Source organism: Pelodiscus sinensis, chromosome 18, assembly GCF_052426305.1.
Source record: "Pelodiscus sinensis isolate ZL-2025 chromosome 18, ASM5242630v1, whole genome shotgun sequence".
Lineage (NCBI taxonomy): Eukaryota > Metazoa > Chordata > Testudines > Trionychidae > Pelodiscus > Pelodiscus sinensis.
The window spans coordinates 31,701,106-31,727,847 of record NC_143069.1 but is presented as its reverse complement, the minus strand read 5'-3'; the positions used below and the strand labels follow the sequence as shown (position 1 = coordinate 31,727,847).

The following is a 26,742-nucleotide window of genomic DNA, read 5'->3' as shown; positions in this document are numbered from 1 at the left end:
GGCACACGCCCTGGTCTCAGATCCACCCGGCACATGGGCCCACGCTCTGGCTGTCCCTGATACTCACCGAGGAAAAGGACGGTGAGAGCAGACGCCATGACGGGGCGGTGAGGGGCCCCTCTGCACTGCCACCCACACCCGGTGCCCAGCTGCACCCAGCCCCAAATACGGAGCTCAGCTGGTGGCTGCAGTGACAGGAAGATGACGATGTCTCGTCTCTTCCTGTGTCCTTCGTGCCTTGACCATAATCTGCAGGTGACATCTCAGGCGGTCGCAGTAAGCAGAAGTCTCTGCATAACCCAGGAAACCTTGGGGCTCTCAGCCTGGCCAGGCCTCCTGCAGCTCCAGCTTCTGTCTGTTTCTGTAGGGGAGGAGGCCACGACACCCTCCAACACACCCTGCCAGCATGAGGAAGGTGCCCCAGGCTGGGAGCCAGGAGACCTCAGGCCGTGTGCTTCCATCTTCCACGAATCACGGGCTCCATGCAGACGTCCCTCCCTCCCCGCAGCTTTTCTTAGCATCTGGGTTCAAGTGTCCAGTGACCCTTCTAGGCAAAATTAATGGGTGATCGTGCAAATTAATGGGTGATCGTGCATTGAACAAGGGGCAGAGTTAAGGGTGTTTGGGAATCAGTCACTGTGGCATTTCCTGGTTCTGGAGGATTTCACTCTGCTGCCGTCCCTCCCAGCCTGAAAAGCTGTCCACGTGCAACATGAGCTCTAGCACCGTGTGAGGAGCAAGCACAATGGGGAACATGTGAGTCTTCATCCCCTTGTGCCATAGCTGAGCAGGGATGGCGGCTTTAAATGGGTGTTCACATTAGTAAATTAGGATTTGAAGGGTGATGTAATTGATACATGTATTTACATAGTAACTAAGGTTAAAAGTTGTACCTGTGGTTAATTGGTTGTTCACTTGATCCAGGGCTTTGGGGGTCAAAGGCAGGATGAATATCTGCAATAAAGGACCCATCCACCTCTTGGTCCTCTCTTGTTTTCTAACACAAACCTGTTTGGTGTGTACTTAGATAAAATTAACACACGAGCATGCAGTTAAAGGAGGGTATCTTAATGCATGTGAATGAGGGGCAGAGTTAAGGGTGTTTGGGAAACAGTACAGTGGTATTTCCTGGTGCTGGAGGATTTCACTCTGCTGCCTTTCTTCCCAGTCTGCAAAGTTGCCCACGTGCAACACAAGGCCTGACACCGTGCGAGGAGTTTGCACGATGGGGAACGCCTGGGTCTGCGGCCCCTTGCGCCGTATCTGAACGGGGATGGCAGCTTCACACTGTAACGCCTGGTTCTAAGGGTCTTTTCTCAGGGTGTGAACTGAGCAGACCAGGTCCAAAGGAAAATCAGAGGCAGAGAAATTCCATCCCAGGCCCCCAACGGGTCACCAGCCAGGAGAGACCCAGGGACCTGCCCAGCCCCCGCAGAGACCCTGCCCCCGGCTGAGGGAGACGCTGCCCGTGGGCGTGTGGCTGGGCTCAGGTACCAGCTGGGAACCGAGCCCCGTCTGCGGGCAGGCCCAGGTTGGCCTTGCTGCCATTGGCAGGCGCCGCACGCAGCTCCCGAGCCGGGGTGTCCTGCGCACGGACCAACGTGTCCTCGGCGGGAGCCGGTGGCAAAGCAAACGGCCCGTTGTGCCCGGCGCCCGGCAGGGCTGATGTGAGTGGGACAGGCCATTGGCCGTGAACAGACGGGGTGTCCCGAGCGATACGGGGCCGTCGGCAGCACGGCCTCACCCCCAGCCCTGGTCGGATTCTAGCCCCCCGGCCCCTCCTCCCATGTGTCCCCCATCCCATGTCTCCTCACCCCCAGCCCTGGTCAGATTCTAGCCCCCCGGCCCCTCCTTCCTTGTGCCCCCATCGCATGTCCCCTCACACCCAGCCTTTGTCGGATTCTGGTTCCCCAGCCCCTCCTTCTGCCCCATCCCACGTCCCCTCGCATCCCAGCCCCTCCCCCTTCTGCCCCATCCCACATCCCCTCATATCCTCAGTGCGTCCAACCTTCGAAGGAGCATCCTGTCTCCCTTCACACCTATATTCCCCATCCCAGCCCTTCTGCCCCCAGCCCCACCCTGACACCCTCAACCTCCCTCCCTCAAATCCCCCCCAGCCAGCCATGGGGGGCCCTTCAGAGCCAGCAGTGAAACCGCTCTGCGCCCTGGTTGTTCACGGAGGTGCAATCCACAGGGGGCCCAGACATCCTGTTTTAAAGGGACAGCCCCGTCTGTGAGCTCTTCTGCTGGGGTCCCCACTTTTAAAAGAGATGGGTCAATTGTCCCTTCTCTGCTCCCTCCCCTCCTATCCGTTCTGGGGGGTCCTGCTGCCGGCCGGATCCTTGCTCACAGCCCCTCACTCCAGCTGGGCTGGGGCGCCTCCCGCCCACCCGCCTCCTCTCTAGTCGGTTAACCGGTCAGGCCCGGCACTGAACCCGCTCCCCGATTCAAGGTGATTTTACATCCCTCCTACCAACAACATGTTTTATCAGGGAAAAGCAGCCCCTGGCCTGAGGCCCCAGGAACCCCCGGCGTTCGCCCGCCTGGCTGGGCCAAGCTGCCTGCCGGCGGGAGGCGAGGGGTTCATCTGAGGGATTCCCTCAAATCAAACAGCCTGGTGCCCCTCCTGGCAGGGTGCACGTCTCAACGTGCCGACGCCTCTCACCCTGCCGCCCCCCGGAGACATTTCCCGCTGCGGGCAGACAGGCCTAACCAAGGTCTGGCCGAGGAAAAGGGGAAGGAAGCGACCGTCTGTCTCCGGACACAGGAGAGTGTGTGAAAGGGTTGGAACAACAAACCCGGGGGAGCCGAGGGCGCCGGCTGCAAGGGGCAGGAAAGCTACCAGCCGACTCGCGCACTTCACCGGCCTGGCTCGCGCACCAGAGTAATTTGTGTTGTGTGGGGCAGACAATGGAAATGGCCTGACGTCAGGGGGTGCAGGCTGGCCCGGAGGGAGAGGGCAACCGCAGCCCCTCTCTCCCCACAGCCGCTTGGGGCCAGGTGAGAAGCCGCTGCAGCTCCAGTGGGCACAGCTGGGGGAGGGGACCATGTCTCCTCACGTGGGGCAGGTCCAGGTTCATTTGCCCCCTGCGGCTCCCAGCCAGAGTGAGGAATGCAGGAAACTGGGCACTTTCCCCTCGCACCCTGGCAAAGGAGAACAGCCGGCGATGTCCCTGTATGAATGGGGGGGGGGGGGTGCAGCCCCCCACCCACTCCCCAAAGGGAGCCTGGGGGATGGGAGGTTCAGAACAGAAAACCCTCAAAAGCCCTAGGCACCCCCCAAAAGGGCTAGAAGCCCTTCCTCTCCGTGTTTTGCGCACTGAGGAGGACTCATTTCTAACACCCCAAGTTCAGGTCATGGACTTCTGGTCCCCCACTTCTCCCGTATCCCTGGGGTTCCCCAACACAGCCCTTAAATTCTATCCAGCAGCCAGTGGGTTTCAGTTAAACCCTCTTTCTCTCTCACAACTCCTTCCCCCCCTCCTCCGCCTCTCCCCCCTCCCGGGATTTATTAGTCCAGGTTCTCATGCGGCTGCCGGGACATCTCCCTCGCCTTGTGCCACTGAACCCACAGCGGGGGGGCAACAGGGGCCCCCGCTATCCCACCCGTTCCCAGCTGGGGAGGGAAGCGAGGCCCCAGCCAGCAGCCCGTACCAAGAATCCAAGTGTGTTGCTGGCACTGCTGGGGCAGCGAGTGCGGCTGGCGGGGCAGGGGAGCTGGGTTCGCCAGGAGAGTCGGGGTTCAGACAAGGGCAGCGTTGGGGGTGGCAGGTGCAGATGCTTTGGCTCGTCTTTACGGTTATACGGGTTCTAACCTTCATTGTAAAGTTCGTGCCGGGACTGTGATCTCCCCCATCACTGCCAGCCCCACTGGGATCCCCCCAACATTCTAGGTGCCCCCCGTTGAGCCTACCACCGCTGCACAATAGCGTAGTGATTCTTAAAGACCAGGGACTGAACTATGCGCCGCTAATGGTCAGGTAGCACTTTACAGACTAATGAAAGATACAGATGGTATCCTGAGCTTTCGTGGGCACAGCCCCCTTCTTCAGATGACCGGAGTTTTGAGTTTAGGTTGTGCAGACCCAAAATAAACAGGAGAGAAGGGAGAGGGGGGAAGGGAAAAAAAGGAGGGGGCCGGGAAGCAAAGAGCAGAGGGTTGAAAATATCAAAGGGTAAAACAAGTGGGCAGAACTGACAATCTATAAGCACCTGAATATTGGACAGTTAAAAAGAAGCAGATAAGGATCAAAGGGCAGCAATAGATAGGAGGGATACTAACGCAAGAATCTACACAGACAAAGAGCTGTTTGCACCTTCATTTCATGTTAGGTTGATAATGTCCCAGCCGTCCCTAATCGCGGTTGAGGCCATCAGCGTGAGAATTGAACTTGTGGATGAATTGTAATTCCAACACCTCTCTGTGTATTTGCCTTGTAGAATTGGTTTGTGATAAGACAGACACCTGGAGATCTTGTCTGGCTGCTTTAGTGTCTGGGAACTGAGAGGAGCCTCGCTCGGCCTCCTAGATCATTCAAACACCCACTTTGCCTCTGGCCTCTGTCACTATCTTTGTGACTCAGGGAGACCTTCCCGGGGAAGAATGGAGACGCCAGAGCCCGGGAATAACTATGGGACAAACATCAATGGAGGGTTTTCTGATCTCATTTATTTAGTTCAAGCATCTCCACAGGTGAGGAGGGTTTGAAATAATTGTGCTTCCGGCCTTCCCAACCCAACACAGCCTTGTTCAGCCCCAGGCTTTGCACGGAGGAACTAGCAATCGGACAGCAGCTGTCCGCAGCTCAGGGCCACCTGCGAAATGCATAGAGACATCACTCGGTATCCATTGTAAAGAAAAGAGGACCACGAACATTCTTGCCCTTTGTTATGAGACATAACATGAAGCCAAGACCATCCTGCGTCACTCTCCTTAGTTCAATCATTTCCTTAAACCATTGATTTCAAATAGCTTTAGGAACCAGAGTCAAAGTCCCATGAAGTTAATGGAAAGATTCTCGTTACCTTCAAGGAGTTTCAGAATGGGCCTTAAGTGCCCTTTGTTTTCCTGTCTGCTTGCTTCTTGCTTCTTCCTTCTTTCTTTCTTTCTTAATTTAAAACTACAAGGGTATGTCTACACTATAGCGCTATTTCGAATTAACTTATTTCAAATTAGTTAATTCAAGATAAGCTAATTCAAAATAACGCAGCTATCCACAAAAACTAAATTGAAATAGTATTTTTCTAATTCAAAATAGCTCGTCCGCATTGAGTGGACCCTGAATTGAAGTTAAGGCTGGCCGGAAGCAGTGCCGGCAGGACATCAGGGTCAGACTTAGTGTGTGGGGCTGCTGCCTCAGGCTAGCCGAGTTCTGTGCTTAAAGGGATCCGACCCCCCATCCCGGACAGACAGTTCTCAGGTTTCTCTGCTTGCTGGTCTACCTCGCTGAGGAACAGCAAAGCATTTGTGTCTCAGAGTGCTCTGCTTGCCCTCGCTCGAGATTAAGTGTCTACACAGCACTTATTTCGAATTAGCTATTTCGAATTTGGCGTTACTCCTCATAGAATGAAGTTTACCAAATTCGAATTGAGCGCGCCGCTATTTTGAATTACATTTGAAATAGCGGTTTGCATGTATAGAGGCTATTAAAGTGAATTGGAAATAACTGTTATTTCGAATGAACTTTGTCGTGTAGACATACCCCCAAACATTCGTTAGAACTCCCCGTCCACATGGGCCGCGCTTTACACACGTTCCCTTCAGAACCCTCCCGTGCAAACGCAGGGTTCTCGGGGGACAAATACGAACTCTTGTCGTTGAGCTGATCCCTGGAAGTAATGCAGCCAAGGGCCTGCGCGCTCTGGCACAGAGCAAAGAAGAGTATTTGTCTCCCTTTCTGAGTCAGTATTGTCATTAATAGACACTCGGGCTTTGGAGAACGCTTTTGAGTGGATCAAACCGGCCGATCGAGGGAAATCTGCGCTAGATTCATCAGAATATCCTCTGATTTGTGCCCTGTGGGCAGGACGAGCGTTCCAGGTACCTGCATTTCCAAAGCTGGCTTTTAATCGGTCCGAAATAAAAAGAACTGTCTAGATTTCTCCTGCTGATCCCGTTGTGGGTAGGGGGCTGGACTCAATAACTCCTGAGGTCTCTTCCACCCCTGGGATTCCATGATCCTGGGTTGATGTCACCTCTGCTCCACAATGAAATGGAGCCCTGAGAGCCGATGTGACGGAGGGGAAATATTCACTAAGCGCTAGTCTAGGGGTGCGACGGAGAGTGTATCCGACCCTTGCTCAGAAAGGCCAATGAACAGTCCCCGGAAAGGAGAGCTGGACTTAACTGAGGAGGACGCCGAGCCAGGGGAGGGTCTAGCAGGAGCTATAAACAGAGGACATTGGCTACTGAAAATTGGGCACGTTAATGCTCTTCCGATTGGACGTCCCATTCAATGAACGTTCCAAGGCAGGCTCCGTGTGCGTGTCCCCGTTCCAGGGCCCCTCTTCCGCAGCGTTTGAAATCATGTCCCTGTACATCAGGTATTGGCTAATAAATTGCGCCCCAGGCAGTTCACGTCCGAACAGGCGCCCGCGACCTCAATATCAGTGCACAAAGGAAACTCACTCGGCTCGCGGACGGCAAAGCTGAGCGGGACACTGGACTCAGCCCCCCGAGGAGCAGCAGCTCGTCCCCGGGAGAGTCTCTTCCCCGCACGCCGGATCCAGGCTCCTGGGGGCGCAGAGAGACGGCGGGTTAGAGGGGCCCCCGTCGCCCTGGGCTAGCCCCTGAGGGGAGCACGGGGCACAGACGGGGGGGGGGTCACCTCACCTAGGCTGCTCCCCTCAGGCGGCTGCAATAGGCCTCGGCCAGGATCAGCCCCAGGGCGAGCAGGACCCCGGCGCCCAGTCCCAGGCGGGCGATGTTGCCGTGGGTGAAATCGGGACGCTCCAGAGGGGCTTCTGAGGAGGAAAGGGGAGAGTCACTCGGTGCTGGGACGGGGAGATCGGCAAATGGCCCTGGGAACAGAGCCACCGAGTCCTGTCAGTCAGGTCTCCCAGCTGTCATGGCCCTGGGGTCCTCCCGGGGCCAGACTCCTGTTGTCCAGGAGTTCCTGGGTGGATGACCTGTTCCTTGAGCCTTCCAATGACCCTACTGTATTCCCCACAAGCACCTTTGCCCAGCCTGTCTACTTTGCTGGGAGCCCATCCCCAGGCCGTCATGGCTGCTGCCAGACACAGCCAGGGCCAGGAGCTGCAGGATGCTGGGACGTCACCCGCTTCCCCCTCACCCCGTGGTGCCCAGACCCAGCCAGAGGCAGCAGGACCTTTACAGGCATGGGAGGGCAGGGGAGGGGGCTTTCCACTGGCCATCACTATGTTCCAGAGTAAACCTATCACTTTGAATGGGCAGGTACAAGTCTCTCTGGCTTGGAAGGTCACTGGGCAGCCCCCTGCAGAGGGGACCCCATCTTATGAGCCCTTCCCCCCAGGCTCTCTGCAGAGTCAGTCAGACAGACGGGATACACGGGACTGTTATCTCCGGCTCCCCGTCCCCCACACCTCCTCCCAGGGGGACATGCCCTGAGCTGTGCCCCATGCGGACGTCCCTCTGGGGCCCGTTTCCAGCTCAGCACCCTAGTCTGGGGGGCACCCAGGCAGGGGCTGTGCTGGGGGAAACTCTGTTGGAACCTGACCAGCACCTCTCCAGTAACATTCCCCCCAAACTGGCATATGAAATGAGTCCTGGCAGGTCTCAGCCGACAGGGCGTTCGCTGGAGGGATCTGCCCCCATCCCACCCAGCAGCTGTTCATGGCTCCCCCAGGGAGCAGATCAATGTTCAGCATGAATCTGTTTCTAGGGGCTCCAGGGGATTTCCTGCCCCCAGCCCCGGTACCTGGCTGGGTCTGGGTTGCTGTAGTCTCCAGCGGAGTCGGGTGGGTTCCCCTGGTGGGAATAGAACCCGCATCTTCTGAGGAAGGGGAAGGTGTTGAGGTAGTTCCCAGCAGACTCTGATTGGTTCCCCTTGAAGGAGTAGAACCAGCGTCTGTCGCGGAGGGGGAAGGGGCTGAGGGAGTTTCCAGTGGAGTCCGGTCGGTTTCCTCTGCAGAAATAGAACCAGCATCTGCGGGCGAATGGGGGGTGGGGTGAGAAATCTGGAGCCCTCGTGTCTGTGGCTACTCCCCCAGAGACTCCCCCCCCATCTGACACTGGCGGCTCCTCCCCGGGCTGAGCCGCTTCCCTGGGGAGAGGACGGGACCCGGGGATTCGTTCCGGCTCCTCCCCCGGGGATCTCAGGACGGGGAGGATCGGCCCAGCCAGACCCTCGGCCAGACACAGACCCTGCCTGGCGCCATGGAAACCGGAACCACAATCCCTAACGACTCGTGTCAATCGCCAGGAGCCCTGTCCTGGGCCAGCTGCCCCGCGTGCTCGGTGCTGTACGGACACAGGACACACGGACGGTCCCTGCCCAGCCGGGGGCCACTCCCCCCTGAGTCCCTGCGGGCCGGTCTGGGCGCGGTGTCCCTACTGCGGGGGAGGAGCCCCCCGTCCCCACAGAGCTCAGGGGAGCTTGGCTGCCCCACGGGCTGGGTCCCACCAGGGCGCTAATTCCCCCAGCCCAGACTGGCTCTGAGCTCCCCAGGGGGGTCGGGAACCACACGGGATTCGGCATTTGGGGCCCAGGTCTCACGCAGACACGGTCTGAGTCCGTCTGTCCGTCCCTCCCCAGACGTGCTCCCGTCCGGCCACCGCCCTGCGCTCCCGGGGCCCCACATCCCCACTGCCCCTCGGCCGGGCGTCCCCAGGGTCTGTCCGTCCCCCCGACAGAGGAGCTGAGCCCGTCGGTTCTGTGCAGGGACCGGCCCCCTCCAAAGGCCCGAATGGCCCCGAGGGCGTCTGAGCGGGAGCCCTGTGCCCGGGGGTGAATTGCTCCATTTCTCCCGCTCACCTTCTTCCTGCAGCGCCGTCGTGGGGGGATCCGGCTGCTGGGGCCCAGCCAGGTCGGTTCCCGAGTGTTGGGTGGGGGGGGGACCGAGCACCCGGCCCCAGGGGAGGGGCTGACACGGTGCCAGCGACTGGGCCGCTCGCCCCAGGACCCGGCGTTTGTTTCGGCTTCGGTGTCCAGCTGGGTGGGGGGTTAATTCAGCTCTGCCCCCCCCCCTCCGGCTGGTCCCTGGGTTCAGGGCGGAGCCTTCCCTGCTACCATGCTCTGCACAGGGGCGCTGGGCGCTGAGAAGCCGCCGGTTCCGTAGCTGCCCCCGTCGTCCTGCCGGGCGCTGGGGGCGGGGAATTCAGCCGCGGAGCCAGCAGGGTCTTTGTGATTTGTACAGGGCCCATCCCCATCCTTGGTGAGGGCAACGTCCCGGCCTGGTGCTCAGCCCAGCACTGGATGGTGACGTTTCCCCCCCGCACTCCGCCCCTGAATCACCCCCTGGGGCCGGCGGAGATGGAAGGTTTGGGGGGGGCCCTCTGGATACACCAACAAACCGGCATTAAGTGGGAGCGACACAAACCCCTCACCTAGTACCATGATCTGCACAGGGTCGCTGGGCGCCGAGTAGGGAGCTGGTCCTGCCCTGTTGCTATAGCGACAGGTGTAGTTTCCACCATCTTCCCGGCTAAGCCTGATGATGGTGAATTCAGCCTCAGAGCCGGCAGGGTCTGTGTAGGTCTGATGGTTCCCATCCCCGTCCTTGTAGAGCAGGAACCTCATGCCCCGCTGCTCAGTCCAGCACCAGATGGTGACGTTTCCCTTCACAGGGATCACCCCCCTGGGGCTGGCGGAGATGGAGGGTTTGGGGAGGGGCCCCTCTGGATGCACAAACAAACCGGCATTATCTGGGGGCGACACAAACCACGGCTGTTTCTCAGGTATCATGGCTCTGGGGTGTTCCCGGGGCTGGACTTCTCAGGGCAGGCAGTGTCCTTCTGTTCTGGGGTGCCTGATGGCTGACCTGTCCCCGGAGCCCCTCAGCAACCCCTCTGTGCTCCCCACAGGCACCTCTGCCCGGCCTGTCTACTCTACTGGGGCCCCATCCCCGGGGCGTCACAGCTGCTGCCAGGAACAGCCGGGCCATGCAGGACTCTGGGACGTCACCTGCTTCCCCCCCACCCCGCGGTGCCCAAGCCAAACCAAAGGCAGCAGAACCTCAATGGGGGGTGAGAGAATCTTTCCACTGGCCATCAAACACTAGGTTCCAGAGTGAACGTGTCACTGTTAATGGCAGGTTCAAGTGTTAACTCCATGTCTCTCTGGGTTGGAAGGTTGCAGGATCAACACCCTGCTGTGCAGCCCCTTGCGGAGGGGATCCCTGCTTCTGAGCCCTTCGCCCAGGCTCTCTGCAGAGTGAGGGAGACAGACAGGATACATGGAACCCTTCTCCCTGGATCTCCATCCCCTGCCCCCTTATCCCAGGGGGATACACTCTGAGCTGTTTCCCATGCGGGGGGCTCTCTGACTCCAAAAGTCGGGCCGGTTCCCCTTGCAGGAGTGGAACCGGCGTCTGAGGGGGAATGGAGATTGGGCAGGGGGAGGGGGAGAAAGCTGGAGCGTTCGTGTCTGTGGTTACTCCCCCAGAGACCCCCCCCCCATCTGACACTGGCGGCTCCTCCCTGGGCTGAGCCGCTTCCCTGGGGAGAGGACGGGACCCGGGGATTCGTTCCGGCTCCTCCCCCCGGGATCTCAGGACGGGGAGGATCGGCCCAGCCAGACCCTCGGCCAGACACAGACCCTGCCTGGCGCCATGGAAACCGGAACCACAATCCCTAACGACTCGTGTCAGTCGCCAGGAGCCCTGTCCTGGGCCAGCTGCCCCGCGTGCTCGGTGCTGTACGGACACAGGACACACGGACGGTCCCTGCCCAGCCGGGGGCCACTCCCCCCTGAGTCCCTGCGGGCCGGTCTGGGCGCGGTGTCCCTACTGCGGGGAGGAGCCCCCCGTCCCCACAGAGCTCAGGGGAGCTTGGCTGCCCCACGGGCTGGGTCCCACCCGGGCGCTAATTCCCCCAGCCCAGACTGGCTCTGAGCTCCCCAGGGGGGTCGGGAACCACACGGGATTCGGCATTTGGGGCCCAGGTCTCACGCGGACACGGTCTGAGTCCGTCTGTCCGTCCCTCCCCAGACGTGCTCCCGTCCGGCCACCACCCTGCGCTCCCGGGGCCCCACATCCCCACTGCCCCTCGGCCGGGCGTCCCCAGGGTCTGTCCGTCCCCCCGACAGAGGAGCTGAGCCCGTCGGTTCTGTGCAGGGACCGGCCCCCTCCAAAGGCCCGAATGGCCCCGAGGGCGTCTGAGCGGGAGCCCTGTGCCCGGGGGTGAATTGCTCCATTTCTCCCGCTCACCTGCTCCCTGCGGCGCCGTCGTGGTGGGATCCAGATGCAAAGCCCCAGCCAGCTCGGTTCCCTCTGCGGGATTGAAACGAGTGTGTGTGTGTGGGAAATTGAGCAACCGGCTCCGGGGGAGGGGCTGACACGGTGCCAGCGACTGGGCCACTCGCCCCAGGACCCGGCGTTTGTTTCGGCTTCGGTGTCCAGCTGGGTGGGGGGTGAATTCAGCTCTGGCCCCCCCTGGCTGGTCCCTGGGTGCAGGGCAGAGCCTTCCCTGCTACCATGCTCTGCACTGGGGCGCTGGGCGCTGAGAAGCCGCCGGTTCCGTAGCTGCCCCCGTCGTCCTGCCGGGCGCTAGGGGCGGGGAATTCAGCCGCGGAGCCAGCAGGGTCTTTGTGATTTGTACAGGGCCCATCCCCATCCTTGGTGAGGGCAACGTCCCGGCCTGGTGCTCAGTCCAGCACTGGATGGTGACATTTCCCCCCCGCACTCCGCCCCTGAATCACCCCCCCCCCGGGGCTGGCGGAGATGGAGGGTTTGGGGGAGGCCCTCTGGATGCACAAACAAACCGGCATTAAGTGGGGACAACACAAACCCCTCACCTAGTACCATGATCTGCACGGGGTCGCTGGGCGCTGAGTAGGGAGCTGGTCCTGCCCTGTTGCTATAGCGACAGGTGTAGTTTCCACCATCTTCCCGGCTAAGCCTGATGATGGTGAATTCAGCCTCAGAGCCGGCAGGGTCTGTGTAGGTCTGATGGTTCCCATCCCCGTCCTTGTAGAGCAGGAACCTCCAGCCCCGCTGCTCAGTCCAGCACCAGATGGTGACGTGTGTCCCCACGGGGATCACCCCCCCGGGGCTGGCGAAGATGGACGGTTTGGGGAGGGGCCCCTCTGGATGCACAAACAAACCGGCATTAACTGGGGGTGACACAAACCACGGCTGTTTCTCAGGTATCATGGCTCTGGGGTGTTCCCGGGGCTGGACTTCTCAGGGCAGGCAGTGTCCTGCTGCTTTGGGGTGCCTGATGGGTGACCTGTCTCCGGAGCCCCCCAGCAACCCCTCTGTGCTCCCCACAGGCACCTCTGACCGGCCTGTCTACTCTGCTGGGGGCCATCCCCAGGGCGTCACAGCTGTTGCCAGGCACAGCCAGGCCGTGCAGGACTCTGGGACGTCACCTGCTTCCCCCCCACCCCACAGTGCCCAAGCCAAACCAGAGGCAGCAGAACCTCAATGGGGGGTGAGAGAATCTTTCCACTGGCCATCAATCACTAGGTTCCAGAGTGAACGTGTCACTGTTAATGGCAGGTTCAAGTGTTAACTCCATGTCTCTCTGGGTTGGAAGGTTGCAGGATCAACGCCCTGCTGTGCAACCCCTTGCGGAGGGGATCCCTGCTTCTGAGCCCTTCGCCCAGGCTCTCTGCAGAGTAAGGGAGACAGACGGGATGCACAGGACCCTTCTCCCTGGATCTCCATCCCCTGCCCCCTTATCCCAGGGGGATACACTCTGAGCTGTGCCCCATGCGGGGGGCTCTCTGACTCCAACAGAATCGGGCCGGTTCCCCTTGCAGGAGTGGAACCGGCATCTGTGGGGTAAGTCGGGGGGTGGGGGTGAGGAAGCTGGAGCTCTTGTGTCTGTGGCTACTTACCCAGAGACCCCCCCCCCCCATCTGACACTGGTGGCTCCTCCCCGGGCTGAGCCGCTTCCCTGGGGAGAGGAGGGGACCCAGGGATTCGTTCCGGCTCCTCCCCCGGGATCTCAGGACGGGGAGGATCGGCCCAGCCAGACCCTCGGCCAGACACAGACCCTGCCTGGCGCCATGGAAACCGGAACCACAATCCCTAACAACTCGTGTCAGTCGCCAGGAGCCCTGTCCTGGGCCAGCTGCCCCGCGTGCTCGGTGCTGTACGGACACAGGACACACGGACGGTCCCTGCCCAGCCGGGGGCCACTCCCCCCTGAGTCCCTGCGGGCCGGTCTGGGCGCGGTGTCCCTACTGCGGGGGAGGAGCCCCCCGTCCCCACAGAGCTCAGGGGAGCTTGGCTGCCCCACGGGCTGGGTCCCACCCGGGCGCTAATTCCCCCAGCCCAGACTGGCTCTGAGCTCCCCAGGGGGGTCGGGAACCACACGGGATTCGGCATTTGGGGCCCAGGTCTCACGCAGACACGGTCTGAGTCCGTCTGTCCGTCCCTCCCCAGACGTGCTCCCGTCCGGCCACCACCCTGCGCTCCCGGGGCCCCACATCCCCACTGCCCCTCGGCCGGGCGTCCCCAGGGTCTGTCCGTCCCCCCGACAGAAGAGCTGAGCCCGTCGGTTCTGTGCAGGGACCGGCCCCCTCCAAAGGCCCGAATGGCCCCGAGGGCGTCTGAGCGGGAGCCCTGTGCCTGGGGGTGAATTGCTCCATTTCTCCCGCTCACTTTCTCCCTGCGGCGCCGTCATGGGGGGATCCGGCTGCTTGTCTCCATTTTGGTGGCTTCCCTCTGTGGGATTGAAACACACGTGGGCTGGGGTGGGGGCAAGACGGGGCCCCGCACTCGGAAGAGGGTTGGGGGAGGGGCTGACACGGTGCCAGCGACTGGGCCGCTCGCCCCAGGACCCGGCGTTTGTTTCGACTTCGGTGTCCGGCTGGGTGGGGGGTGAATTCAGCTCTGGGCTCCCCCCTGGCTGGTCCCTGGGTTCAGGGAGGAGCCTTCCCTGCTCCCATGCTCTGCACAGGGGTGCTGGGCGCTGAGAAGCCTCCTGTTCGGTAGCTGCCCCCGTCGTCCCGGTAAGTGGGGGCGGCACACATCTCAGCCGCCTGCTTCCCCCTCTGCCTGTCTGCAGCCCAGCAGGTTCCCCCTCGCCCGGCCCTGGGTGCAGGCCCGGCCCCGCGGCCACAGTCGGGGTGAGACCCAGGAGGGGAAAGGAGATTTCCAGCCCCTGACTCCTGCAGCTCCCCAGGATCACCCCAGCCCTGCCCCCGCGGGAGCCAGGGGGCGAATTGGGATCTACCCTGCGGGTTCCTGCCGCACGTTTGGGCCCTTTGAGGAAGCGGTGGGGCGCTGGGGGCCTGACTCGGTGTTTCCTGGGGGCAGGGGCTTTGGTGCAAGTGAATCCTCCCACTGTGGTGCCCATCCCTGTACTGAGCCGGGCGGGGTCTCAGCCTCTGGCTGTGGGAGGGAGCCCAGGTCCCTCGTCTTGCCTGGGGAAATTCTCCTAGGTGCCCCGTGGCCCCAAGATACTCACGTCTCTGCGCCCCACTCTGCCCGGCCAGCCAGCAGCCTGGAAAGAGATGGGTCGTTAGGGGCCAGATCCCAGAGGAAGTGGATCCCACAGATCTCAGCTCCCCTTCCCCCCATGGGCACATGCCCTGGTCTCAGATCCACCCAGCACATGGGCCCACGCTCTGGCTGGCCCCGATACTCACCGAGGAAGAGGACGGTGAGAGCAGATGCCATGGCGGGGCGGCGAGGGGACCCTCTGCACTGCCACCAACACCCGGTGCACAGCTGCACTCAGCCCCAAATACGGAGCTCAGCTGGTGGCTGCAGTGACAGGAAGATGACGATGTCTCGTCTCTTCCTTTGTCCTTCGTGCCTCGACCATAATCTGTAGGTGACATCTCGGGCGGTCGCAGTAAGCAGAAGTCTCTGCATAACCCAGGAAATCTTGGGGCTCTCAGCCTGGCCGGGGCTCTCAGCCTGGCCAGGCCTCCTGCAGCTCCAGCTTCTGTGTGGTTGCTCACTTGGACCAAGGCTTTGGGGGTCAGAGGCAGGATGTCTGCAAAAAAGGACCCACCCACGTCTAGGTCCCCTGTTCTTTTCTAACACAAACCTGTTTGGTGTGCACTGTAGATAAAATTAATCTACAGCCAATTAATACACGATCATGCAGTTAAAGGAGGGTATCTTAATGCATGTGAATGAGGGGCAGAGTTAAGGGTGTTTGGGAAACAGTACGGTGGCATTTCATGGTGCTGGAGGATTTCACTCTACAGCCTTCCTTCCCAGTCTGCAGAGCTGCCCATGTGCAACATGAGTCCTGGCACCGTGCGAGGAGCGGGCACGACGGGGAACGCCTGGGTCTGCGGCCCCTTGCGCCGTATCTGAATGGGGATGGCAGCTTCACACTGTAACGCCTGGTTCTAAGGGTCTTTTCTCAGGGTGTGAACTGAGCAGACCATGTCCAGAGGAAAATCAGAGGCAGAGAAATTCCATCCCAGGCCCCAACGGGTCACCAGCCAGGAGAGACCCAGGGACCTGCCCAGGCCCTGCCCCCAGCACGGCCTCACCCCCAGCCCTTGTCGGATTCTAGTCCCCTAGCCCCTCCCCCCTCTTTCCCCAATCCCATGTTCCCTTACGCCGCAGCCCCTCTGACCTTTGGGGGAGCAGCCTGTCTCTCCTCACACTCGTATTCCCCATCCCAGTCCATGTGCCTCAGCCCCACCCCCAACATTCCCAACCTCCTTCCCTCAAACTCCCCCCCCTCCCGGCTCCCCCCAAATGCCAACTATGGGGGGGCCAGCGGAGCCAGCGGTGAAATCGCCCTGCGCCCTGGCTGTTCACGGAGGTGCAATCCACAGGGGGAGCAGACGTCCTGTTTCAAAGGGACAGCCCCGTCTGTGAGCTCTTCTGCCGGGGTCCCCACTTTTAAAAGAGATGGGTCAATTGTCCCTTCTCTGTTCCCTCCCCTCCCATCCGTTCTGGGGGGTCCTGCTGCCGGCCGGGTCCTTGCTCACAGCCCCTCACTCCAGCTGGGCTGGGGCGCCTCCCGCCCACCCGCCTCCTCTCTAGTCGGTTAACTGGTCAGGCCCGGCACTGAACCCGCTCCCCGATTCAAGGGGATTTTACATCCCTCCTGCCAACAACGTGTTTTATCAGAGAAACGCGGCCCCTGGCCTGAGGCCCCGGGAGCCCCCGGCCTTCCCCCGCCAGGCTGGGCCAAGCTGCCTGCCTGGACCTGCCCCAGTTGGAAGGACATTCCCCTCACGCCTGAGCCCCTCCCCTTTCTGCCCCATCCATGTCCCCTCACACCCCCAGCCCCTCCAACCTGTGAGGGGGCAGCCTGTCTCCCCTCACACTCCTGCTCCCCATCACAGCCCCTCTGCCTCAGCCCCACCTCAAACATCCCCAAGATCTTTCCCTCAAAGTCCCCCCCCCCCCGCAGCTGGCTCCCTCCAAACGCCTGCCTGGGGGGGGCCCAGCACAGCCAGCTGCGAAATCGCTCTGCGCCCTGGTGTGTTCATGGAGGTGCAATCCACAGGGGGACCAGACGACCCGTTTTAAAGGGACAGCCCCATATGTGAGACCTGCTGCCAGTGTCAGCCCCTAACCTGAGGCGCTGGTAGCCCCTCGGGTTTGTCCACTTGGCTGGGCCAAGCTGCCTGCCGGCGGGAGGCGAGGGGTTCATCTGAGGGATGCCCCCCAAATCAAACAGCCTGGTGCTCTACCCAGCAGGGTGCACGTCTCAACGTGCCGACGCCTCTCACCCTGCCGCCCCCAGAGACATTTCCCGCTGCGGGCAGAGACAGGCCTAAGCAAGGTCTGGCCGAGGAAAAGGGGAAGGAAGCGACCGTCTGTCTCCGCGCAAGTTCCGGACACAAGGGAGTGTGTGAAAGGGTTGGAACAACAAACCCGGGGGAGCCGAGGGCGCCGGCTGCAAGGGGCAGGAAAGCTACCGGCCGATTCGCGCACTTCACGGACCTTGTTCGGGCACCGGAGAAATTTGTGTTGTGTGGGGCAGACAGTGGAAATGGCCTGACGTTAGGAGGTGCAGGCTGGCCTGGGGGGAGAGGGCAACCCCAGCCCCTCTCTCCCCACAGCCGCTCGGGGCCAGGTGAGAAGCGCCCCTCTGTGGCCGCTGCAGCTCCAGTGGGCACAGCCGGGGGAGGGGGACATGTCTTCTCACGTGGGGCAGGTCCAGGTTCATTTGCCCCCTGCGGCTCCCAGCCAGAGTGAGGAATGCAGGAAACTGGGCACTTTCCCCTCGCACCCTGGCAAAGGAGAACAGCTGGCGATATCCCTGTATGAGTGGGGGGGAGGTGCAGCCCCCCACACACTCCCAAAAGGGAGTCTAGGAAATGGGATGTTCAGGGCTGGGACAGTCCCAGACAGGTGTCGGGTGCCCCCAGCCAGCCCCTTTCACCTGCCGGGTGATTCTGTCTCTTTTCTCTGTGGTCTTATGAGAAGCCTCAGTCCCATTCTGGGCCCCTCCCATTGTCCTGGCACAACCAGCCCCTGACTTTGCTTAACGTGTGATAAGAGGAAGCTGCCTGCCCAATGTGCTGGTCCCAGCCCTTACTGTGTAGGAGGAGTTCTTGAACAGACAGACAGACACACTGACAGTGCATAGACTCACAGAGCACTAGAACCGGAAGGGACCTCGAGAATTACCTCACGGCAGGACCCAGCACCATCTAGATCATCCCTGACAGGCGTCTGTCCAACCTGCTCTTCAATATCTCCAAGGATGGAGTTTCCACAACCCCCCTCGGCAATTGATTCCAGTGTTGAACCACCCTGACAGCCAGGGAGTTTTTCCTAATGTCCAGCTTCAACCTCCCTTGCTGCAATTTAAGCCCCTTGCTTCTCGTCCTATCATCAAAGGTCTAGAACAATTTTTCTCCCTCCTCCTTGTCACACCCTTTCAACTATTTGAAAACCGTGATCATGTCCCCTCGCCGTCTTCTCCTTTCCACTAAACAAGCTTGAGTCTTTGAGTCACCTCCAAAGCTCCTGTTTTCCAGACCTTTCATCATGTTTGACGCTCTTCTCCGGACCCGCTCCAATTTCTTTTTTGTAAAGCCAGAGGCTACGTCTACACTGGCATGATTTTCCGGAAATGCTTTTAACGGAAAAGTTTTCCGTTAAAAACATTTTCGGGAAAGCACGTCTAGATTGGCAGGACGCTTTTCCGCAAAAGCACTTTTTGCAGAAAACCGTCCATGGCCAATCTAGATGCGCTTTTCCGCAAAAAAGCCCCGATCACCATTTTCGCGATCGGGGCTTTTTTGCGGAAAGGAAATCTCTGCTGTCTACATTGGCCCTTTTGCGCAAAAGTTTTTCGGAAAAAGACTTTTGCCCGAACGGGAGCAGCATAGTATTTCTGGAAAAGTACTGACAATCTTACATGAGATCGTCAGTGCTTTTGCAGAAATTCAAGAGGCCAGTGTAGACAGCTGGCAAGTTTTTCCGCAAAAGCAGATGATTTTGCAAAAAAACTTGCCAGTCTAGACACAGCCAGAGGGTTCTGAGCTCTGTTTTACTTCTACAGCAAACCACACTGATGGATGAAGTTCAAAGCAGGAATCTACTGCACACTTTTAGTTCTGCCACCAAAATAAATCCTGGTATTTACCCAGAAATTAGCTAATACTTTTTTGCCAAGTTTGTTACCAGTTTTAATTGTTACAGAAATAAACACTGATACAGTCTCCGGAAAAAATGAAGAAAAGAGAACCCCCAAAGGCCCAAAGCACCCCTCCCCCCACAAGGGCTAGAAGGAGGAATTGTCCTTCCCCTCCGTGTTTTGCGCACTGAGGAGGACTCATTTCTAACACCCCAAGTTCAGGTCATGGACTTCTGGTCCCCCACTTCTCCCGTATCCCTGGGGTTCCCCAACACAGCCCTTAAATTCTATCCAGCAGCCAGTGGGTTTCAGTTAAACCCTCTTTCTCTCTCATAACTCCTTCCCCCCCCTCCTCCGTCTCTCCCCCCTCCCGGGATTTATTAGTCCAGGTTCTCATGCGGCTGCCGGGACATCTCCCTCGCCTTGTGCCACTGAACCCACAGCGGGGGGACAACAGGGGGCCCCGCTATCCCACCCGTTCCCAGCTGGGGAGGGAAGCGAGGCCCCAGCCAGCAGCCCGTACCAGGAATCCAAGTGTGTTGCTGGCACTGCTGGGGCAGCGAGCGCGGCTGGAGGGGCCGGGGAGCTGGGTTCGCCAGGAGAGTCGGGGTTCAGACAAGGGCAGCGTTGGGGGTGGCAGTGCAGATGCTTTGGCAGGTCTTTACGGTTATACGGGTTCTAACCTTCATTGTAAAGTTCGTGCCGGGACTGTGATCTCCCCCATCACTGCCAGCCCCACTGGGATCCCCCCAACATTCTAGGTGCCCCCCGTTGAGCCTACCACCGCTGCACAATAGCGTAGCGATTCTTAAAGACCAGGGACTGAACTATGCGCCGCTAATGGTCTGGTAGCACTTTACAGACTAATGAAAGATACAGATGGCATCCTGAGCTTTCGTGGGCACAGCCCCCTTCTTCAGATGACCGGAGTTTTGAGTTTAGGTTGTGCAGACCCAAAATAAACAGGAGAGAAGGGAGAGGGGGGAAGGGAAAAAAAGGAGGGGGCCGGGAAGCAAAGAGCAGAGGGTTGAAAATATCAAAGGGTAAAACAAGTAGGAAGAACTGACACTCTATAAGCACCTGAATATTGGACAGTTAAAAAGAAGCAGATAAGGATCAAAGGGCAGCAATAGATAGGAGGGATACTAACGCAAGAATCTACACAGACAAAGAGCTGTTTGCACCTTCATTTCATGTTAGGTTGATAATGTCCCAGCCGTCCCTAATCGCGGTTGAGGCCATCAGCGTGAGAATTGAACCTGTGGATGAATTGTAATTCCAACACCTCTCTGTGTATTTGCCTTGTAGAATTGGTTTGTGATAAGACAGACACCTGGAGATCTTGTCTGGCTGCTTGAGTGTCTGGGAACTGAGAGGAGCCTCGCTCGGCCTCCTAGATCATTCAAACACCCACTTTGCCTCTGGCCTCTGTCACTATCTTTGTGACTCAGGGAGACCTTCCTGGGGAAGAATGGAGACGCCAGAGCCCGGGAATAACTATGGGACAAACATCAATGGAGGGTTTTCTGATTTGATTTATTCAGTTCAAGCATCTCCACAGGTGAGGAGGGTTTGAAATAATTGTGCTACCGGCCTTCCCAACCCAACACAGCCTTGTTCAGCCCCAGGCTTTGCACCGAGGAACTAGCGATCGGACAGCAGCTGTCTGCAGCTCAGGGCCACCTGCGAAATGCATAGAGACGTCACTCGGTATCCATTGTAAAGAAAAGAGGACCACGAACGTTCTTGCCCTTTGTTATGAGACATAACATAGAACCAAGACCATCCTGCGTCACTCTCTTTAGTTCAATCATTTCCTTCTAAACTACTGATTTCAAATAGCTTTAGGAACCAGAGTCAAAGTCCCATGAAGTTAATGGAAAGATTCTCGTTACCTTCAAGGAGTTTCAGAATGGGCCTTAAGTGCCCTTTGTTTTCCTGTCTGCTTGCATCTTGCTTCTTGCTTCTTTCTTTCTTTCTTAATTTAAAACTACAAGGGTATGTCTACACTATAGCGCTATTTCGAATTAACTTATTTCGAATTAGTTAATTCAAGATAAGCTAATTCAAAATAACGCAGCTATCCACAAAAACTAAATTGAAATAGTATTTTTCTAATTTGAAATAGCTCGTCCGCATTGAGTGGACCCTGAATCGAAGGTAAGGCTGGCCGGAACCAGTGCCGGCAGGACATCAGGGTCAGACTTAGTGTGTGGGGCTGCTGCCTCAGGCTAGCCGAGTTCTGTGCTTAAAGGGATCCGACCCCCCATCCCGGACAGACAGTTCTCAGGTTTCTCTGCTTGCTGGTCTACCTCGCTGAGGAACAGCAAAGCATTTGTGTCTCAGAGTGCTCTGCTTGCCCTCGCTCGAGATTAAGTGTCTACACAGCACTTATTTCAAATTAGCTATTTCGAATTTGGCGTTACTCCTCATAGAATGAAGTTTACCAAATTCGAATTGAGCACGCCGCTATTTTGAATTACATTTGAAATAGCGGTTTGCATGTATAGATGCTATTAAAGTGAATTGGAAATAACGGTTATTTCGAATGAACTTTGTCGTGTAGACATATCCCCAAACATTCGTTAGAACTCCCCGTCCACATGGGCCGCACTTTACACACGTTCCCTTCCGAACCCTGCCGTGCAAACGCAGGGTTCTCGGGGGACAAATACGAACTCTTGTCGTTGAGCTGATCCCTGGAAATAATGCAGCCAAGGGCCTGCGCGCTCTGGCACAGAGCAAAGAAGAGTATTTGTCTCCCTTTCTGAGTCAGTATTGTTATTAATAGACACTCGGGCTTTGGAGAACGCTTTTGAGTGGATCAAACCAGCCGATCGAGGGAAATCTGCGCTAGATTCATCAGAATATCCTCTGATTTGTGTCCTGTGGGCAGGACGAGCGTTCCAGGTACCTGCATTTCCAAAGTTGGCTTTTAATCGGTCCGAAATAAAAAGAACTGTCTAGATTTCTCCTGCTGATCCCGTTGTGGGCAGGGGGCTGGACTCGATGACTCCTGAGGTCTCTTCCACCCCTGGGATTCCATGATCCTGGGTTGATGTCACCTCTGCTCCACAATGAAATGGAGCCCTGAGAACCGATGTGACGGGGGAGAAATATTCACTAAGCGCTAGTCTAGGGGTGCGACGGAGAGTGTATCCGACCCTCGCTCAGAAAGGCCAATGAACAGTCCCCGGAAAGGAGAGCTGGACTTAACTGAGGAGGACGCCGAGCCAGGGGAGGGTCTAGCAGGGGCTATAAACAGAGGACATTGGCTACTGAAAATTGGGCACGTTAATGCTCTTCCGATTGGACGTCCCATTCAATGAACGTTCCAAGCCAGGCTCCGTGTGCGTGTCCCCGTTCCAGGGTCCCTCTTCCGCAGCGTTTGAAATCATGTCCCTGTACATCAGGTATTGGCTAATAAATTGCGCCCCAGGCAGTTCACGTCCGAACAGGCGCCCGCGACCTCAATATCAGTGCACAAAGGAAACTCACTCGGCTCGCGGACGGCAAAGCTGAGCGGGACACTGGACTCAGCCCCCCGAGGGGCAGCAGCTCGTCCCCGGGAGAGTCTCTTCCCCGCACGCCGGATCCAGGCTCCTGGGGGCGCAGAGAGACGGCGGGTTAGAGGGGCCCCCGTCGCCCTGGGCTAGCCCCTGAGGGGAGCACGGGGCACAGACGGGGGGGGTCACCTCACCTAGGCTGCTCCCCTCGGGCGGCTGCAATAGGCCTCGGCCAGGATCAGCCCCAGGGCGAGCAGGACCCCGGCGCCCAGTCCCAGGCGGGCGATGTTGCCGTGGGTGAAATCGGGACGCTCCAGAGGGGCTTCTGAGGAGGAAGGGGAGAGTCACTCGGTGCTGGGACGGGGAGATCGGCAAATGGCCCTGGAAACAGAGCCACCGAGTCCTGCCGGTCAGGTCTGGCCTGGCCCCTCTCTGGGGGTCTCCCAGCTGTCATGGCCCTGGGGTCCTCCAGGGGCCAGACTCCTGTTGTCCAGGAGTTCCTGGGTGGGTGACCTGTTCCTTGAGCCTTCCAATGACCCTACTGTATTCCCCACAAGCACCATTGCCCAGCCTGTCTACTTTGCTGGGAGCCCATCCCCAGGGCGTCATGGCTGCTGCCAGACACAGCCAGGGCCAGGAGCTGCAGGAGGCTGGGACGTCACCCGCGTCCCCCTCACCCCGTGGTGCCCAGGCCCAGCCAGAGGCAGCAGGACCTTTACAGGCATGGGAGGACGGGAGAGGGGGCTTTCCACTGGCCATCACTATGTTCCAGAGTAAACCTATAACTGTGAATGGGCGGGTACAAGTCTCTCTGGCTTGGAAGGTCACTGGGCAGCCCCCTGCAGAGGGGACCCCGGCTTCTGAGCCCTTCCCCCCAGGCTCTCTGCAGAGTCAGTCAGACAGACGGGATAAACGGGACCGTTATCTCCGGCTCCCCATCCTCCACACCTCCTCCCAGGTGGATATGCCCTGAGCTGTGCCCCATGCGGACGTCCCTCTGGGGCCCGTTTCCAGCTCAGCACCCTAGTCTGGGGGGCACCCAGGCAGGGGCTGTGCTGGGGGAACCTCTGTTGGAACCTGACCAGCACCTCTCTAGTAACATCCCCCCCAAACTGGCATATGAAATGAGTCCTGGCAGGTCTCAGCCGACGGGGCGTTCGCTGGGGGGATCTGCCCCCGTCCCACCCAGCAGCTGTTCATGGCTCCCCCAGGGAGCAGATCAATGTGCAGCATGAATCTCTTTCTAGAGGCTCCAGGGGATTTCCTGCCCCCAAACCCGGTACCTGGCTGGGTCTGGGCTGCTGTAGTCTCCAGTGGAGTTGGGTGGGTTCCCCTGGTGGGAATAGAACCCGCATCTTCTGGGGAAGGGGAAGGTGTTGAGGTAGTTCCCAGCAGAGTCGGGTGGGTTCCCCTCGAAGGAGTAGAACCAGCGTGTGTCGCGGAGGGGGAAGGGGTTGAGAGAATATCCAGCGGAGTCGGGTGGGTTCCCCTGGTGGGAATAGAACCAGCGTCTGTCGCGGAGGGGGAAGGGGCTGAGAGAGTTTCCAGTGGAGTCCGGTCGGTTCCCTCTGCAGAAGTAGAACCAGCGTCTGCGGGCGAATGGGGGGGTGGGGGTGAGAAAGCTGGAGCCCTCGTGTCTGTGGTTACTCCCCCAGAGGCTCCCCCCCCATCTGACACTGGCAGCTCCTCCCCGGGCTGAGCCGCTTCCCTGGGAGAGGACGGGACCCGGGGATTCGTTCCGGCTCCTCCCCCGGGATCTCGGGACGGGGAGGATCGGCCCAGCCAGACCCTCGGCCAGACAGACCCTGCCTGGCGCCATGGAAACCGGAACCACAATCCCTAACGACTCGTGTCAATCGCCAGGAGCCCTGTCCTGGGCCAGCTGCCCCGCGTGCTCGGTGCTGTACGGACACAGGACACACGGACGGTCCCTGCCCAGCCGGGGGCCACTCCCCCCTGAGTCCCTGCGGGCTGGTCTGGGCGCGGTGTCCCTACTGCGGGGGAGGAGCCCCCCGTCCCCACAGAGCTCAGGGGAGCTTGGCTGCCCCACGGGCTGGGTCCCACCCGGGCGCTAATTCCCCCAGCCCAGACTGGCTCTGAGCTCCCCAGGGGGGGTGGGAACCACACGGGATTCGGCATTTGGGGCCCAGGTCTCACGCAGATGACACAAACCCCTCACCTAGTACAATGATCTGCACGGGGTCGCTGGACACTGAGTAGCCTGTTGCTCCTGCCCTGTTGCTATAGCGACAGGTGTAGTTTCCACCATGTTCCCGCCTGGCGCTGGTGATGGAGAATTCAGCCTCAGAGCCGGCAGGGTCTGTGTAGTTCAGATAGGTCCCATTCCCGTCCTTGTAGAGCAGGAACCTCACGTCCCGCTGCTCAGTCCAGCACCGGATGGTGACGTTTCCCCCCACGGGGATCACCCCCCCGGGGCTGGCGGAGATGGAGGGTTTGGGGTGGGGCCCCTCTGGATGCACAAACAAACCGGCATTAATGGGGGCGACACAAACCACGTCTGTCTCCCAGGTATCATGGCTCTGGAGTCTTCTCGGGGCTGGACTTCTCAGGGCAGGCAGTGTCCTGCTGCTCTGGGGTGCCTGATGGGTGACCTGTCCCCGGAGCCCCCCAGCAACCCCTCTGTTCTCTCCACAGGCACCTCTGCCTGAGTCCCTGCGGGCTGGTCTGGTGCGGTGTCCCTACTGCGGGGGAGGAGCCCCCCGTTCCCACAGAGCTCAGGGGAGCTTGGCTGCCCCACGGGTGGGTCCCACCCGGGCGCTAATTCCCCCAGCCCAGCCCGCCTGTTCGGTAGCTGCCCCCGTCGTCCAGTTAAGTGGGGGCGACACACATCTCAGCCGCCTGCTTCCCCCTCTGCCTGTCTGCAGCCCAGCAGGTTCCCCCTCGGCCAGCCTTGGGTGCAGACCCAACCCCGCGGCCACAGCCAGGCTGAGACCAAGGAGGAGAAAGGAGATTTCCAGCTCCTGACTCCTGCAGCTCCCCAGGGTCACTCCAGCCCTGCCCCCGCGGGAGCCAGGGGCAAATTGGGATCTACCCTGCAGGTTCCTGCCCCTCTTTTGGGCCTGTTGAACAAGCGCTAGGGCGCTGGGGGGCTGACTCGGTGTTTCCTTGGGGCAGGGGCTTGGGTGCAGGTGAATCCCCCCCTGCGGTGCCCATCCCTGTACTGAGCCGGGCGGGGTCTCAGCCTCTGGCTGTGGGAGGGAGCCCAGGTCCCTCGTCTTGACTGGGGAAACTCTCCTAGGTGCCCCGTGCCCCAAAGATACTCACGTCCCTGCGCCCTGCTCTGCCCGGCCAGCCAGCAGCCTGGAAAGAGACGGGTCGTTAGGGGCCAGATCCCGGAGCAAGTGGATCCCACAGATCTCAGCTCCCCTTTCCCCCATGGGCACACGCCCTGGTCTCAGATCCACCCGGCACATGGGCCCACGCTCTGGCTGTCCCTGATACTCACCGAGGAAGAGGACGGTGAGAGCAGACGCCATGACGGGGCGGTGAGGGGCCCCTCTGCACTGCCACCCACACCCGGTGCCCAGCTGCACCCAGCCCCAAATACGGAGCTCAGCTGGTGGCTGCAGTGACAGGAAGATGACGATGTCTCGTCTCTTCCTGTGTCCTTCGTGCCTCGACCATAATCTGCAGGTGACATCTCGGGCGGTCTCAGTAAGCAGAAGTCTCTGCATAACCCAGGAAACCTTGGGGCTCTCAGCCTGGCCAGACCTCCTGCAGCTCCAGCTTCTGTCTGTTTCTGTAGGGGAGGAGGCCACGACACCCTCCAACACATCCTGCCAGCATGAGGAAGGTGCCCCAGGCTGGGAGCCAGGAGACCTCAGGCAATGTTCTTCCATCTTCCACGAATCACGGGCTCCATGCAGACGTCCCTCCCTCCCTGCAGCTTTTCTTAGCATCTGGGTTCAAGTGTCCAGTGACCCTTCTAGGCAAAATTGATGGGTGATCGTGCAAATAAAGGTTGGCATTGAACAAGGGGCAGAGTTAAGGGTGTTTGGGAATCAGTCACTGTGGCATTTCCTGGTTCTGGAGGATTTCACTCTGCTGCCTTCCCTCCCAGCCTGAAAAGCTGCCCACGTGCAACATGAACTCTAGCACCGTGTGAGGAGCAAGCACGATGGGGAACACGTGAGTCTTCATCCCCTTGTGCCATAGCTGAGCAGGGATGGCGGCTTTAAATGGATGTTCACATTAGTAAATTAGGATTTGAAGGGTGATGTAATTGATACATGTATTTACATAGTAACTAAGGTTAAAAGTTGTACCTGTGGTTAACAGGTTGTTCACTTGATCCAGGGCTTTGGGGGTCAGAGGCAGGATGAATATCTGCAATAAAGGACCCATCCACCTCTTGGTCCTCTCTTGTTTTCTAACACAAACCTGTTTGGTGTGTACTTAGATAAAATTAACACACGAGCATGCAGTTAAAGGAGGGTATCTTAATGCATGTGAATGAGGGGCAGAGTTAAGGGTGTTTGGGAAACAGTACAGTGGTATTTCCTGGTGCTGGAGGATTTCACTCTGCTGCCTTTCTTCCCAGTCTGCAAAGTTGCCCAC

The 26,742-nt window shown here is 59.2% G+C and overlaps 1 protein-coding gene and 1 long non-coding RNA gene across 2 annotated transcripts; both read right to left on the bottom strand.

Moving 5' to 3' along the window:
* Window positions 1–4,664: 4,664 nt before the first annotated feature.
* On the bottom strand, window positions 4,665–25,661 carry LOC142825596 (killer cell immunoglobulin-like receptor 3DS1). Its single transcript, XM_089770445.1, has 7 exons — window positions 25,631–25,661; window positions 24,344–24,634; window positions 11,934–12,320; window positions 9,527–9,817; window positions 7,899–8,126; window positions 6,833–6,963; window positions 4,665–6,733 (listed from the first exon to the last, which is right to left on the bottom strand). Exons 1-6 carry the CDS (start codon window positions 25,659–25,661, stop codon window positions 6,833–6,835), a joined length of 1,359 nt encoding a protein of 452 aa, XP_089626571.1. The 3' UTR covers window positions 4,665–6,733.
* On the bottom strand, window positions 13,188–15,355 carry LOC149523373 (uncharacterized). The gene is made up of 3 exons (XR_016347210.1): window positions 14,739–15,355; window positions 14,558–14,593; window positions 13,188–13,812 (listed from the first exon to the last, which is right to left on the bottom strand). It is a non-coding gene; the product is annotated as an uncharacterized LOC149523373 (long non-coding RNA).
* Window positions 25,662–26,742: the final 1,081 nt, after the last annotated feature.

Coding starts and splice junctions, on each gene's coding strand:
- LOC142825596 (XM_089770445.1), bottom strand. CDS start 25,661: ATGGCGTCTGCTCTCACCGTCCTCTTCCTCG. Junction 9,818..11,933: donor CGTGCAGATCATGGTACTAG/GTGAGGGGTTTG, acceptor TTGTGCATCCAG/AGGGGCCCCTCCCCAAACCC. Junction 6,964..7,898: donor AGCAACCCAGACCCAGCCAG/GTACCGGGGCTG, acceptor TTTCCTCCTCAG/AAGCCCCTCTGGAGCGTCCC.